Raw genomic sequence first — 13,988 nt, forward strand, 5'->3', positions numbered from 1 at the left:
TGGGGTGATAAAAGGGTTAATTGTGTGATGTTTTACTATTTTGTCTGTGTGTGCTTACAATGTAAGCATGCTGCTATGCAGAGCAATACAAAGCAGCTTGATGGTACTGTACTGTATGCTCTGTGGGTTGTCACTACCAGGTGGTCTGTGCGTGGCTGGGCTGTGGTGCAGGAAACATCCCAATGCAGCAGACTGCCACGTTAACCAGCAAGGAATACAAGACGGCTCCAGACTGGACGTGATGTCAGCAAGGTCATTTAATTATCCATATACACACTTTTAAAGACCTTTACAGGCTACCAGTTTAGAGTTAAACAAGAAGTCTGGTGCTAGAATTATTGTTCTTACTCTGACGGTGAAACCTCACATGTGTGGTGGATCGCTGTTTATGTATGTGTGCGGGACCAACGCTTGTGTTCTGGCACTTTAAAACTTTTTTTTTTTTTTTAATTTTTACATAGTTTCTTTAATTTTTGTTATCAACTTTATTGCTATCACAAAGGATGAACAACATCCCTTGTGATAGCATGGGCAGTGACAGGCACTCTTTAAATGAGAGATCTGGGGTCTATACAGTTTAGGTGAATGTATACTATTCTGTAAATGAACGTATTAAATATCAGTCTTTAGTAAGCAGGAGAGGTCAAGACCCTTACCTGTGTTTTCTCTGTTGACAGTGGGATGCCTTTACAGTACCAGAACTGCAAAATTTCTTGCTTATTTTGGAGAAAGAAGAACGGGAAAAAGTGCAACATGTGCAAAAGAAATATGTAGCTTTTCGTCAGCATCTGCAAGAAGCTCTTAATGATACTAAAAAGAACTAAATCATTTGAACATTATCAAAACAAACTGGGGTCATTCTAGGAAATTCAGTCTATTCCTACCTCTAAAAATACCATACAATTTAACAATTTTAATTTTTGTCTCAAAATGTTCAGGGGTACCTTCAATGGCAACCATGAAATTGCACATTTTTGTTTACTCTTTTTGTTGTCTTTTTACCAGGAACAAAAAAAAAATGAGGTGTCTTGCCTTGATTTGATACTTGGTTGCTGAAGAGGTTGGAATAACTCTAGTATCTGCTTTGTAACAAAGCTTTCTAGTGTTGGATATCTTTAAAGTTTATACAATGAAAACCCATATGCACCTTGTAAGAATTGTCACACCCTGAAGCAAACTTCATGCATCCTTCCATCCTTATATAAAATACTATTTATTGCAAAAAGAAGAATGCTTAGGTGGAAATGTGAAAGAAAATCTTGATGTTTATAAAGGCTTCTTGCAACAGTTTGGATCTTATAAGAGACTAGTATGCAGTGCACCACTCTGCTATACTATTCAGGTGTCTTACAACCAAGGCTGAAGTCCTGAAAAGAATCAACCACTCCCTTGTTTGGAAAAAAAAAAAGAGGGCAGCATCAAAATATTTGATGGTTACTGGTGTTTATGTTCAAAACACCTAGCATGTGTTTTTGTTTTTTGTTTTTTTACTTAAGAATTTACATCATAGCAAAATAAAATTATAAGTGCACATACAAGCAGAAGAGGTTACATTTGTATGAAGCATTTTTCAGAGGTCACCCGTCTCACGATTTTTGTGAACAGACCTTCTCACAGATTCATACTTCATGTTACTTCTGAGTATTTTTAACACTTCTATTTTCAGTTCACCTGCGACTCCCTCTAAATGTGGTAAGTGTTGTGTCTAACCCAGTTGCAGGAGAAACAAAGGCAGATTTGCTAGGTACATTGTGGACACTGGTTGTAAAGGGAGCCAACCTTAAGGGCCAGTTCACACTACACGCATTTCAGCGTGCTTTTTTTTTGCATCCAAAACACACAGAAAATATATTATTATTATTATAAAGGATTTATATAGCGCCAACAGTTTGCGCAACGCTTTACTAAATGAAGGTGGACATTACGTTTACAATACAATTTGGTACAAGAGGAAACAGGGCCCTGCTTGTTATATGGTTGTCAATGTCATAGTTCACATCAGTGCTTGCAGTTCCAGTGCATTCCGGATGGAGAAAAAAAGTAGAACAGGCTGCATTTTTCCTGCACAGAACTGTACTGGAACACGGTAAAACGCATCAAAAATGCACTGGAATGCACATGTCCCTATTTAAATTGAAGAGAAAGAGAGGGGAAAAATGAAGAACACATAAAAAATGCACCAAAAACATACTGGAGTGCTTAAAAAACGCATCCAAAACACATCTGGACTGCGTTTCTATAGTATGACCTGGCCCTAAGAATTCCCTTGCATTTAAAATATTTGTCTTATGTTGTAATTGCAGTGTGTTCTAGCTTTCACAAAAGTAAAAATATGGTATACAACCAGGGTTAAAATTTAAGTTGTATATACTTTGCTATTAATTTAAAAGTTCCTTCAGCAGAATTAATAAAAATTAAGATCTGTTAAAAGCTGGCTTGCATTCTTTACTTTTAATCATGTGCAAATAAAAGCTGAATTCCAAGCACACTACTAAATACACAGGTAAGGTGTATTTAAGGTACCGGTTTTAAAATGGAACTTCAGAAATGTAAGTCCTGCTATATCACTTTAGGTTGGCTCTTTTTGCAGGTATAGCAATGTAAAAATAACATTAAATATAAGTACCTATACTGTTTAACCGCCCAAGCTTTAGAAGGTTTTCCCCCTTCATGATAGAGCATTTTTTGCTATTCCACACTGACTATTGCACGGTCATGCAACACTATAGAATTTTTTTTTACACAAATAGAGCTTTCTTTTGGTGATATTTGATCACCACTGGGTTTTTTATTTTTATTATACAGTATAAAGAAAAAAAGACCACAAATTTGGAAAAAAAAAACAATATATTTTACTTCCTGCTATAAAACATATACAATAAAAACAAATAAAAAATGTCTTTGTAAATTTAGGCTAAAATGCATTCTGCTACGTCTTTGATAAGTGTATGTTGATTGCTTTCTCTGAAAGTTTTAGCATCTACCAATGATGGTATACAGTGAAGGAAATAAATATTTGATCCCCTTCTGATTTTGAATGTTTGCCCACTCACAAAGAAATTATCAGTCTAAAAATCAAATGCTAGGTGTATTGTAATACTGAGAGACAGAATAGCAACAAACAATTCAAAAGAAATGCATGTCTAACAAATTATGCACTGATTTGCATGTTCATGAGGGAAATAAGTATTTGATCCTCTTCAAAAAACTTGACTTAGTACTTGCTGGCAAATCCCTTGTTGGCAATCACAGAGGTCAGAAGTTTCCTGTAGTTGGCCACCAGATTTGTACACATCTCAGGAGGGATTTTGGCCCACTCCTCTTGGCAGATCCTCTCCAAGTCATTAAGGTTTGGTGGCTGACGTTTGGCAACTTGAACTTTCAGCTCCCTCCGCAGATTTTCAATCGGATTAAGGTCTGGAGACTGGCCACTCCAGGACCTTAATGTGTTTCTTCTTAAGCCACTCCTTTGTTGCCTTGGCCATGTGTATTGGGTCATTGTCATGCTACAACACCCATCCACGACCCATTTTCAAAGCCCTGGCTGAGGGAAGAAAGTTCTCACCCAAGATTTGATGGTACATTGCCTCGTCCATCGTCCTTTTGATGCAGTGCAGTTGTCCTGTCCCCTGAGCAGAAAAACACCCCCAAAGCAGAATGTTTCCACCACCATATTTGACAGTTGGGATGGTGTTCTTGGGATCATAGGCAACATTCCTCCTCCTCCAAACATGGCGAGTTGAGTTGATGCCAAAGAGGCCGATTATGGCCTCATCTGACCACAACACTTTCAACCAGTCCTCCTCTGCATCATTCAGATGTTCAGTGGCAAACTTCAGACGGGTCTGGACATGTGCTTTCTTGAGCAAAGGGACCTTGTGGGCACTGCAGGATTACCAATTGTTTTCTTGGGGACTGTGGTCCCAGCTGCCTGGATATCATTGACAAGATCCTCATGTGTAGCTCTGGGATGATTCCTCACTGTTCTCATGATCATTGACACTCCACGAGGTGAGATCTTGCATGGTGCACCAGACCTAGGGAGACTGACAATTGTTTTGTGTTTCTTCCATTTGCGAATGATTGCACCAACTGTTGTCACCTTCTCACCAAGTTGCTTGGCGATCGTTAGATAGCCCAGTCCAGCCTTGTGTAGGTCTACAATCTTGTCCCAGACGTCTTTGGACAGCTCTTTGGTCTTTGCCATGGTGGAGAGTTTGGAATCTGATTGTTTGATTGCTCCTGTGGACAAGTGTCTTTTATACAGGTAACAAAATGAGATTGGCAGCACTCCCTTTAAGAGACTAATTCTAATCTCAGCTTGTTACCTGTATGAAAGACACCTGGTAGCCAGAAATCCTGCTGAATGATAGGGGATTAAATACGTATTTCCCTAAAGAACATGCAAATCAGTGCATAATTTGTTAGACATGCATTTCTTTTGAATTTGTTGTTGCTTTTCTGTCTCTCAGTGTTACAATACACTTACCATTCAATTTTTATATTGATCATTTCTTTGTGAGTGGGCAAACATTCAAAATCAGAAAAGAATCAAATATTTCCTTCAGTGTATATACTGAAATTTTTATGTATTTATTTAGTTTTTATACTAGTATGGTGCGGTGATCAGTGACTTATAGTGGGACTGTGATAGTAATCTGACACTGGATGGGAACTAATTAGGTGCTCAGCCTGAGTACAGGGCTCCTTTTCCTCTGCTAATGTAGTATCACTGGGGTGACCTGCAGGCTTAATAGCTCCATGAAGGAGCCAAATAACTGGTACCCATAGTGTAGTAAGTTCAGAAAACTTTATTCAAGATATAGTGGATGTGACAGGGTATAGTAACATTATTAAGCAGAGACTAACCCTGACTTAAGATGGCAGCCGGGCTACTACTGGTGGATGTCACAAGTCTATCTGCTGCTGTTTTCACTGTCCTGGGAATTTTTTATGTCTGAACTTTACCAGCGGACATTCTTAATATTGTATCCATAGAGGTTGCTTTGTGCTGGCTATTTATTTATTTATTATTAATGTTCTAGCGCTACACCCTTCTTATACTGTTTACATTGGAGGTTTTTATTGGTGCCTTTGGGTGTTTTAGCAGCTGTTTTATAGGAGCGCTCACTATCTTTTATATCATATAGTGACAATACTTTACACTTTCACTGTACTAATGACACTGGCTGGGATAGGGGTTAATATCTAGGGGCAAACACTTAACTGTGTGCCCGACAATGGGGTTTATTTACTAACAGCAAATATACTGTGCACTTCAAGTGCACTTGCTCCAGTTCTTAGTATATTAGGTAAAGTTTCTCTTTGCAAAGAATATCCAACCACATTTTTGCTTGCACATGATTGGATAGAAAACAGCAGCGCTTCCCCGTAGATCTAGAACAAGTGCACATGCAGTGCACAGACTATTTACCTTCAGTAAATCAACCTCAATATGTAATGTGTGCTGCTTTTACTAAGAGATGTGGTTGTTTTTTCATCGCATTGAGAAAAAAACAGTCATATCACTGCTCCATGTACAGAGGCCTGTGTCCTTAGTGAAAACAGGGATCTGTACTGTGATTCGCTAAGCTGATCAGCAGGCCTTGGCCATAAATCATTGGCTGGGACCTGCTGACTGCTTTGTCCTGTACCAAATGACAGCAAAGATGGGGCGGCGGGCACGTGCCCCCTACATGTACGTGATCCAGTGCTCTGCAACTGGTTTAAATCCAGTACTACACTGTCTCTCCCTGCTCTGTACATGCTCAGTTGCTTTTTATTTTGGCACTGTGCCTAAAATCAGCACCCCTAGAGACTGATCTGCTGACATCCTAAAGATTTACTTCTGCTCAGGTGTTCTGGGCTTTAGTAGAATAGTAACCCCCAGCAAGTAGGAACAATTGTGGAAGAAATATACAGAACACACTAATATACATTTAAGTTACTGGTTCATAGTACAGCATCATGTCACCTCCTGGCCTCTAACCTGCTCATTAGGCAATGAATTGGCTTCTTCAACTTTGCAGTTAGCATTGGGTGATCCCAGAAGCAGTAAAGTTGAACCAGGAAGTAATGGATTCGATGTTCCTGGCTCTGCAGTACATAATGCACATAACTTGCTGCAGTAGTTTACAAAACACTAAGCACAATAACCTGTAAAATATATGTATTTCAGTGATGTATGGAACACTAGATTTTTTTTTTCTTTTGCCTTAAGAAGAGTATCACTGAGACACCAGTCACCAAAGGGCTGAACATACTACCTCTTCTCTTGCAGGAAACTTCAGGTACAATCTTTGGAGAGACTTACAGGGTCTCTTTATGACTCTTGTATGTCCTTCCAGAGACTTCCATTAGAATACACAATTTTGTACCCTGTGAAATTGCCATTTCAGTAAAAAATAAAGGAAAGAGGCTGATCACTATGTAGGCTAGGTTCACCGCATTTCTCTGCAATTCAGTTTGGTGTAAATTGAGCCGATTCATTTTAAATGGGCTCAAATCACACCAAAGTAGTGTATGCACTACGTTTGGAAATGCACTGCATCCAGGTCGCATAGTACTTTTGTACCATGTGATCCAATGCATGCAAATACACTGCATTTGCGACCTGCTTTTAGGGTGCCGTTAACATTGCACTGACACCTGCTGCAGATCACAAAGGCAGGTGCGGAAAAATGCCATGCGTCGTGAGTTTCCCCCACCACATTCTAGTGTGAACTGGGACTGAATCAAACACAACTTTAATTGAAGCAGCTGTGAGGACGAAGCAGATCGATCATTAAATCCGCTCTTTGAAGCTGGCATGGTTTCTTTTTAATAAGAATAATCAGGCAGGTTTTTTTTTACAGCCATTTGAGACAATTTAGTTAAAACTTTTTGTAAATTTTCAGCTTTCAGTGCTGTTGCACTCTGAATGAAAATTGTGTCGTCGTGCAACACTGTACCCATAAGAAATTTTTATCAGTTTTTTTTACACAAATAGAGCTTTCTTTTGGTGGTATTTAACCACCTTCCGCCCGCGCTATAGTAAAATGACGGGCGCAAGGTGGTTCTCTCGTTCTGATGGGACGTCATATGACTTCCTACCAGACTCACTGCGCATGCGCGGCTCAGGGAGCGCCCAGCACAGCGATCGCCGCTGCGCTGTGTCAATCACAGCTGATCACATGTAAACATGGAAATGCCGGTTATCAGCATTTCTCTCCTCTCGAGCTGTCACGCTGACAGCTCGAGAGGCGAACCGGTAATTGGCTTTCCGCGGAGGGGACATGCACACTGATCATCTGGGCACTGATCAGTGTGCCCTGATGATCAGTGTGGCCCCAGAAGTACCACCTGTCAGTGCTCATCAGTGCCACCTGTCAGTGCCACGTGCCAGTGCCCATCAGTGCCACATCAATGGCACATATCAGTGCATACCAGTGCACATCAATGCCACATATCAGTGCCCATCTGAGCTGCCTTTCAATGTCACTCATCATTGCCAGTCAGTGCCACCTATCAATGCCAATCAGTGCCACCAATCAGTGCTGCCAATCAGTGCCACCTATCAGTGCCAGTCAGTGTCGCCTATCAGTGCCAGTCAGTGCCGCCTAACAGTGCCAGTCAGTGCCGCCTAACAGTGCCATTCAGTGCTGCCTATTATTGCCGCCTATCAGTGCCATATATCAGTGTCATGTATCAGTGATGGCTGTCAATGCCCATCAGTGCAACCTACCAGTGCCTCCTCATCAGTGCCCATCACTGCAGCCTCATTAGTGCACATCAGTGAAGGAGAAAAATCACTTATTTACAAAATTGTATAACAAAAACTAAGAAAAAACTTTTTTTTTTCAAAATTTTCAGTGGTTTTTGGTTTGTTTAAGAAAAAATAAAAATCCCAGAGGTGATTAAATACCACCAAAAGAAAGTTCTATCTATCTAAAAAAAAAGATAAAAATTTCATATGGGTGCAGTGTTGCATGACCGCGCAATTGTCATTCAAAGTGTGACAGCGCTGAAAGCTGGAAATTGGCCTGGGCAGGAAGGGGGTATAAGTGCCCTGTAGGCTAGTGGTTAATCACCATTAATCACCACTGGGTGTTTAATTTTTTGCTACACAAACCAAAAAAAAAGAAAATGTTGAAGAAAAAAAAAGTTTTTCTACGTTTCTAAATTTTGCAAACAGGTAATTTTTCTCCACTGATGTGCATTGATGAGGCTGCACTGATAGGCAGCAATAATGGGCACTGATAGGTGGTGCTGATGAGGCAGAATTGATAGGCAGCACTGACAAGGCAGCACCGGTGGGCATTGACGAGGTGGCACTGAAGGGCACTGATAGGTGGCACTGACGGGTGCAGATTGGCAACACTGTGCTGTGCACTTTTGCCAGTGATTCCCTAAATATCAGTGTAGATGTCTGCTTTCACAGTTGCCAATTATTGGCAGTACTTTCCTCACGCTGTGACAGTGTGAGGAAAGCACTGCCGATAACCGGCAAGTGTATTTACGTGGTGATCAGCTGAAGCCACCTAAAGCCTGTGGTATGTGATACATGGTATCTTTTCTCCTTGCTAGAGGACATGGTATCTTTTCTCCTTGCTAGAGGACAAGTTTTCAAACAAAAAAAAAAAGTTTGTGGAAAAAAATACAACATAAATAAAATTAGGATAAAATAGATAAATTGGGATTTGATCTAGGTCACGGTTTGGGTCAAAAGTCTAACCCAAGGTCAAAGGTTGAGGTAGGATAGAAAAAAGATGTGCACTATTGATTCTTGGTCCCACTACAGTATGAACAACAAACATACACATAGGTGGTATTTCAGCAATTGTCAGGAAAAGGATAATTTGTTTTGGGTTGTTTTTCAGTGGTAGGTAACGGTAATGGCAAGAAATATACAGCTAACATTTAAAAAAATTATATTTTTAAGACATACCCATTATAATTTACCACCAAATGAAAGCCAAATTTGTTCTGAAACACATTGCAAATTTGCAAAACTTGTTGCAGGCATTAGGCCTTCATCATGAAAGGGTGAAAATACCAGACAGTGGCTACCATTGAATTTTCAATAGAGGCTGGAATTATTCTCAAATGTTAATGTGCTTTCTAGCATACTAAATACCTTTTATTGGTGGGAAACATTGTAAATAAGTTATTTGAAGACATTTTGTTTATCAGCCAGGACAAGATATAATGGTATATTACTTGCTTAATTCCTACTAAAAATGTCAGTATACTAGAGGCTATTTTTGTACTTCAGTTATTTACCTTCTTTTTGCATATTTATGTGGTCTTAGTAAACATGTCATAATAGGGCACAGCTTAGTAAAATAAAAGCAAACTGCAAATTTGAGTTAGAGAGTATGACGTCATCAGCCCACCACCACATCAGCTAATCAGAGGAAGCTATTTAAAGCGACAGAAAACATGGAGATCAGCTTTAAGATTCTCTGCTTTATCTACTCAATCACTAAAGACAGCGCTCCTCAAAAATAATACATCTCTGAATATGCAAACTCAGCAGATTAATATTGGTGCACAAAATAATATGAAATAATACACTACATAATACCATACAGAGCAAGTGAAAAGTGACTTAACTCTGTGAATGCACAAATAAATGTCCAACAAAAATGTCCATATAAATAACAGTGTTCATAAAAATATTAGTGAATCAATAAATCTTCAATAATTATTATAATAAACTTTTGTGTAATATGACCAAAAAAAACACTGTGACAATCCACCACCGAATGAAATGAATACATTCACCAAAGCACCAGAGGCACACACCAGCTAATTGAAACTCAGAATGGGATCATAAAGGAAGAGAAAGGAATCCACATAGTGTAAGCCATCCAGGCATTTAGTCAGTAAAAAAAGTATCCAATATACTCACATTTAACAGTGTCTCATTGGACATCGGCAGCTCACCCATACGTGGTGACGTCAGCTCCGAGGTCCTACCCTACGCGTTTCATAATCCGACGTCCTCCAGGAGCGGAAGCTGTATCTACTACCCACAATACTCAAGATAGATAGAGATAATGTAACTTTGCCTAGACTGTAAGTGACAAAGTAGCTCAGTTGAGCATTTTAATCAAGGCACTTTAAATGGTACTTTTTTTTTGCAACCCAAAACAATGAAAACAGTACCACTCAAATGCCCCCAAACTTATGTCAGTTTGATTAGCATGTGAATAGACTGGTGCAAGACAGACAGGATCGGCTTGTCAGGCTCTAGTAGACTTCATGAACAACAAGATAGAACATACTGGATTCCCTGATCTGAGAACGGCTGCACCACTTGATACTTTCAGCCTAGGTTGCACAGTGGCCTTGGTGTATGTGGGTCAATAGCAAGGCTCCCTGCAATTTCTGAGCGCTAAAGTGTCAAGATTCTAAAGTCTTCTTTTTAGCAGACTTCAACAAAATGGCCATCAGCATACAGACACTGACTCCCTTTTGCATAAATTAGAACGAGATGGGTAAAAAATGGTTTCATCCCCTGTTCTCCGCCTGTAGAGTACTCCTCAGATGTGCTTTGCCCTTTTTGGGGCTTAATCGTAGAGGCAAATTCATTTGGTAATACAGACATGAGTTTTGACTGCATGAAGTGTGATTTAAATGACTTTTCCATTTTAATTGGAATGTCTACCAATCACTCTATATAATCTTATAAAGTTCACAACAATATGTGGAAACAGAAATATCTATCCATGTGATATTTTAAAAATATTTTAGCTAAGATAACGCTTAGCTAAAATATTTCTCCTAAGCATGTAATAGCGAAGACCTGTGTCAAAAAGGAGAAAACTTAACCCTGTTATGAAATTAAATCTCCTTTTTTCCTTTTACAAACTGTGCTCTTGGTCAGTATGCTATAGTAATATATATTTGATAACATAGTAATATAATATAGTAATAGATGGAAATCCCCTCCTTGGCTTAACCCCTCCCTATTAAGCAAGGGTTCAGTTTTTCACTAGTGTCTGAAGGTGATGGTCACAGCTGTGGAGCTCACAGAACTGGACCCTGCGTTATGGAACCCTACAAAATGACATACTGCCTTGTGAACCAGTAGGATGCTTTACAGGTCCAGGGCAGTTGATCCCCAGGTGGAAAATCAAATCCCTGAAGGCCCTTTGTGGCACAGCCTACTGTGATGAGTGAAGATTGAACACATAGGTCCTGCAGCTGAACTGGTAAATGCCTTGTGGTAACCCTGTTACTGGCACTCTCACCCCTGCCGAAATAAGGAAGTGCCCCCTCCCCTTTTTTAAGGGTTCCTTTATTATGCTAGGGACCGTTGTACAGTGTCTTTACTTCACTTTTTGCTAAATATGAGGCTCCTTTGCCACCCCTCCACTAAATAGCAGTAGCAGAGCTAAGGGGTGGTTGCAGAGGCTCAGGGCGCAAAATGCACTAGACGGAGATAGTTCTTTGCTCCCTGCATTTACTCAGACAGTTGAGCCACACATATGCACAGTGCAGTTGAGCAAAGCAGAGCACCCTGGTGGGGGGGGGCATCTTTTCATGTTCAACTATATATGGGATATTTTGTGCTGATGTATGAGGAAATCAGAACCTATCGTAATAAATTTTACAACTTAACCAGAATGTCAGTATCCCCCTTCGACAGCTTTCTATTGTTAGACCACCTCTGCAAAGAATGAATACCAGCAGGAGGCTGTATGAGAACCAATATGAGAAGGAATACCAACGTGCCAGGAAGAAAAGGTGAAGTGTGTCGTTTTCTGCTGTCAAATGCCCTGCAGATATCTGCAGCTAAACACAACACACATTAGCAGCCAAATAGCTGCAAACAGTTGACCCTGGACACAGCGCTTTCCTTATATTCCTAAATGCAACTAAACTATCTGCAACTAAACGTTGCTAATCATTATGTATGAATAACATGATTACTTTGCATTGTGAGAGTCCAGCTGCTTATAGAAAAGTCTTGTAAAAATGCAGCTAAGCTCTGAAATGTAGACGTTAGTGTGAATGTAGCCTTAAAAGTCTCTCAAAGTCCTATAAAAACACAAACACTACTGAAGGTAGTCTGTTCCCTGCATGCTTGCAATCCTCCTTTATGCCACCAAATTAATTTTTTACACTAATAAATATATGCAGCACTGAAAACAAAAAACACATTGAATATAAGCAGATATATTATGTGCTGTGCAGGTAGTGACCTTAATATTAACAACAAGCACATAAGTCCCAAACTTTATATTGAGGTGAAAAACGTGACTCCAGTGATGTAACAATTAGTGTACTAATTGCACTAACCAGATATCACAATGTATTGCGCTTTTGAGTATTTAAACCACTCCTGGTCCTCTGGATATGGAAAGATGAAAATCCAAGGATCATCTGGCCAACCAACCGAGAGACAGGTAATCAAATGGTCATCAAAAAGTGCTGATAGTGTAGTATGTTTATTAATATCCAAGTAAAAGCAGATCCACAATAGAAAAGCACTCACAATATGGTGTGACAGAAGTAAAAGATGGCCGCCGGCCTGACATGTGGCCTGTGCGGCGTGACGTCACCACCCTGGCTCCTCCCTAACCAAGATATCACTGAGCTCCTGGACACATGGGCCCTGATTTACTATTGTGCCTAGGCGCATTTCCGTGGGCGAACGTCTACTTTTTACAAGCGACTGTCTACTTTTACCCCGCTAAGAGATTTACTAAAGAGAAGCGTCAACAAGTAGACGCCAAATCGAATTTACTAACGAGACACAAACCAAGAATCAGACTCAAAAAGTGAACTTGCTAAGAGGCACATCTAACACCATAAAAAATCACTGCAGAAACATGTTCACATTGAAATTTGCTTTGCCAAATATCAGGACTTCACTTTAAACAATATCTGCCATTTCCAAAAAAATGTAAAATGTGTTAAAAAGTTGTTTTTAAGCAAGTCGATACAGTGAAAAACTAGACGCTCGTGCAGTGTATTTGTCCGATATAAATGCGCATGTGCAGAACACATTTTAGACGTCCTCTGTGGGCGCTTGCTTTTTAGCCACTGTTCAATAGTAAATCTCTGTGTGGAGTCCTCTGACAGCCGGCACTCGGTCGCGTCTACTGTGTTTAACAAACAGCACTAGGCATATCTTTATGTATTTTAATTTGATTTCCTTAGTTTTAGTGATTCTATTTTTGTTTATTATCCTTTATAAATATTTCTGTAATGAATTTACTTATATCGAAGGTCTAGATAATATTTATTTTGAATGTAAAAATAAAGGTCTGCAATAAAAAAAAAAAACAGCGTGGGGTCCCCCCTTTCATCCATATCAAGCCCTTCAGGTCTGGTATGGATATTAAAGGGTAACTCCATGCAGAAATAAAAAAAAAACAGCGTGGAGTCCCCCCCAAAATCCATACCAGACCCTTATCTGAGCATGCAGCCCGGCAGGTCAGGAAAGGGGGGGGGTGAGCGAGCGCCGCCCTTCTGAACCATACCAGGCCACATGCCCTCAATATGGGGGGGTGCTTTGGGGCAGGGGGGCTCCCCCCCAAGCATCTTGTCCCCATGTTGATGGGGACAAAGGCCTCTTCCCCACAACTCTGGCTGGTGGTTGTGGGGGTCTGCAGGCCGGGGGCTTATCAGAATCTGAATTTAACAAGGGGGCCCCCAGATCCCGCCCCCCCTACATGAATGAGTATGCGGTACATGGTACCGCTACTAATTCACAAAAAAGCAAAAGTGTAGTGTAAAAAAACACAGTACAGGGTCTTTGACAAGTCCTTTAATAAAACAATGTCCCCCGAAGTAGATTAAACGTCAATCACGGCGACCCGAAAAAAGAAAAAAAAAAAAAAGCTCCGCTCTTGACCGAGGCTAGCTGCCTTATGCAACCAGTCTCGCTGACATTTCTCATATAGGTAAGGGGCGGGGACATCATCCGAGTGACACCGCGCTATTTAACATCATTGATGTCACATGGGGTGGGATCACATGCTTGATGTCCACGG

General features: G+C 40.3%; 1 protein-coding gene across 2 annotated transcripts in view; it reads left to right on the forward strand.

The window, feature by feature from the left end:
- Positions 1 to 2,430, forward strand: part of RASSF5 (Ras association domain family member 5) — a 52,151-nt gene extending 49,721 nt beyond the window's left edge. For both annotated transcript variants that reach the window (XM_089668334.1, XM_089668335.1), the window contains one exon: positions 678 to 2,430. In XM_089668334.1, the coding sequence (XP_089524460.1) occupies positions 678 to 824 (147 nt within the window). In that variant the 3' untranslated portion in view covers positions 825 to 2,430. The remainder of the gene's footprint in view (positions 1 to 677) is intronic.
- The last annotated feature ends 11,558 nt before the right edge of the window (positions 2,431 to 13,988 follow it).

This window comes from Staurois parvus, unplaced genomic scaffold, assembly GCF_062004578.1.
Source record: "Staurois parvus isolate SC_StPar_1 unplaced genomic scaffold, SC_StPar_1.0 ptg000056l, whole genome shotgun sequence".
Taxonomy (NCBI): Eukaryota; Metazoa; Chordata; class Amphibia; order Anura; family Ranidae; genus Staurois; species Staurois parvus.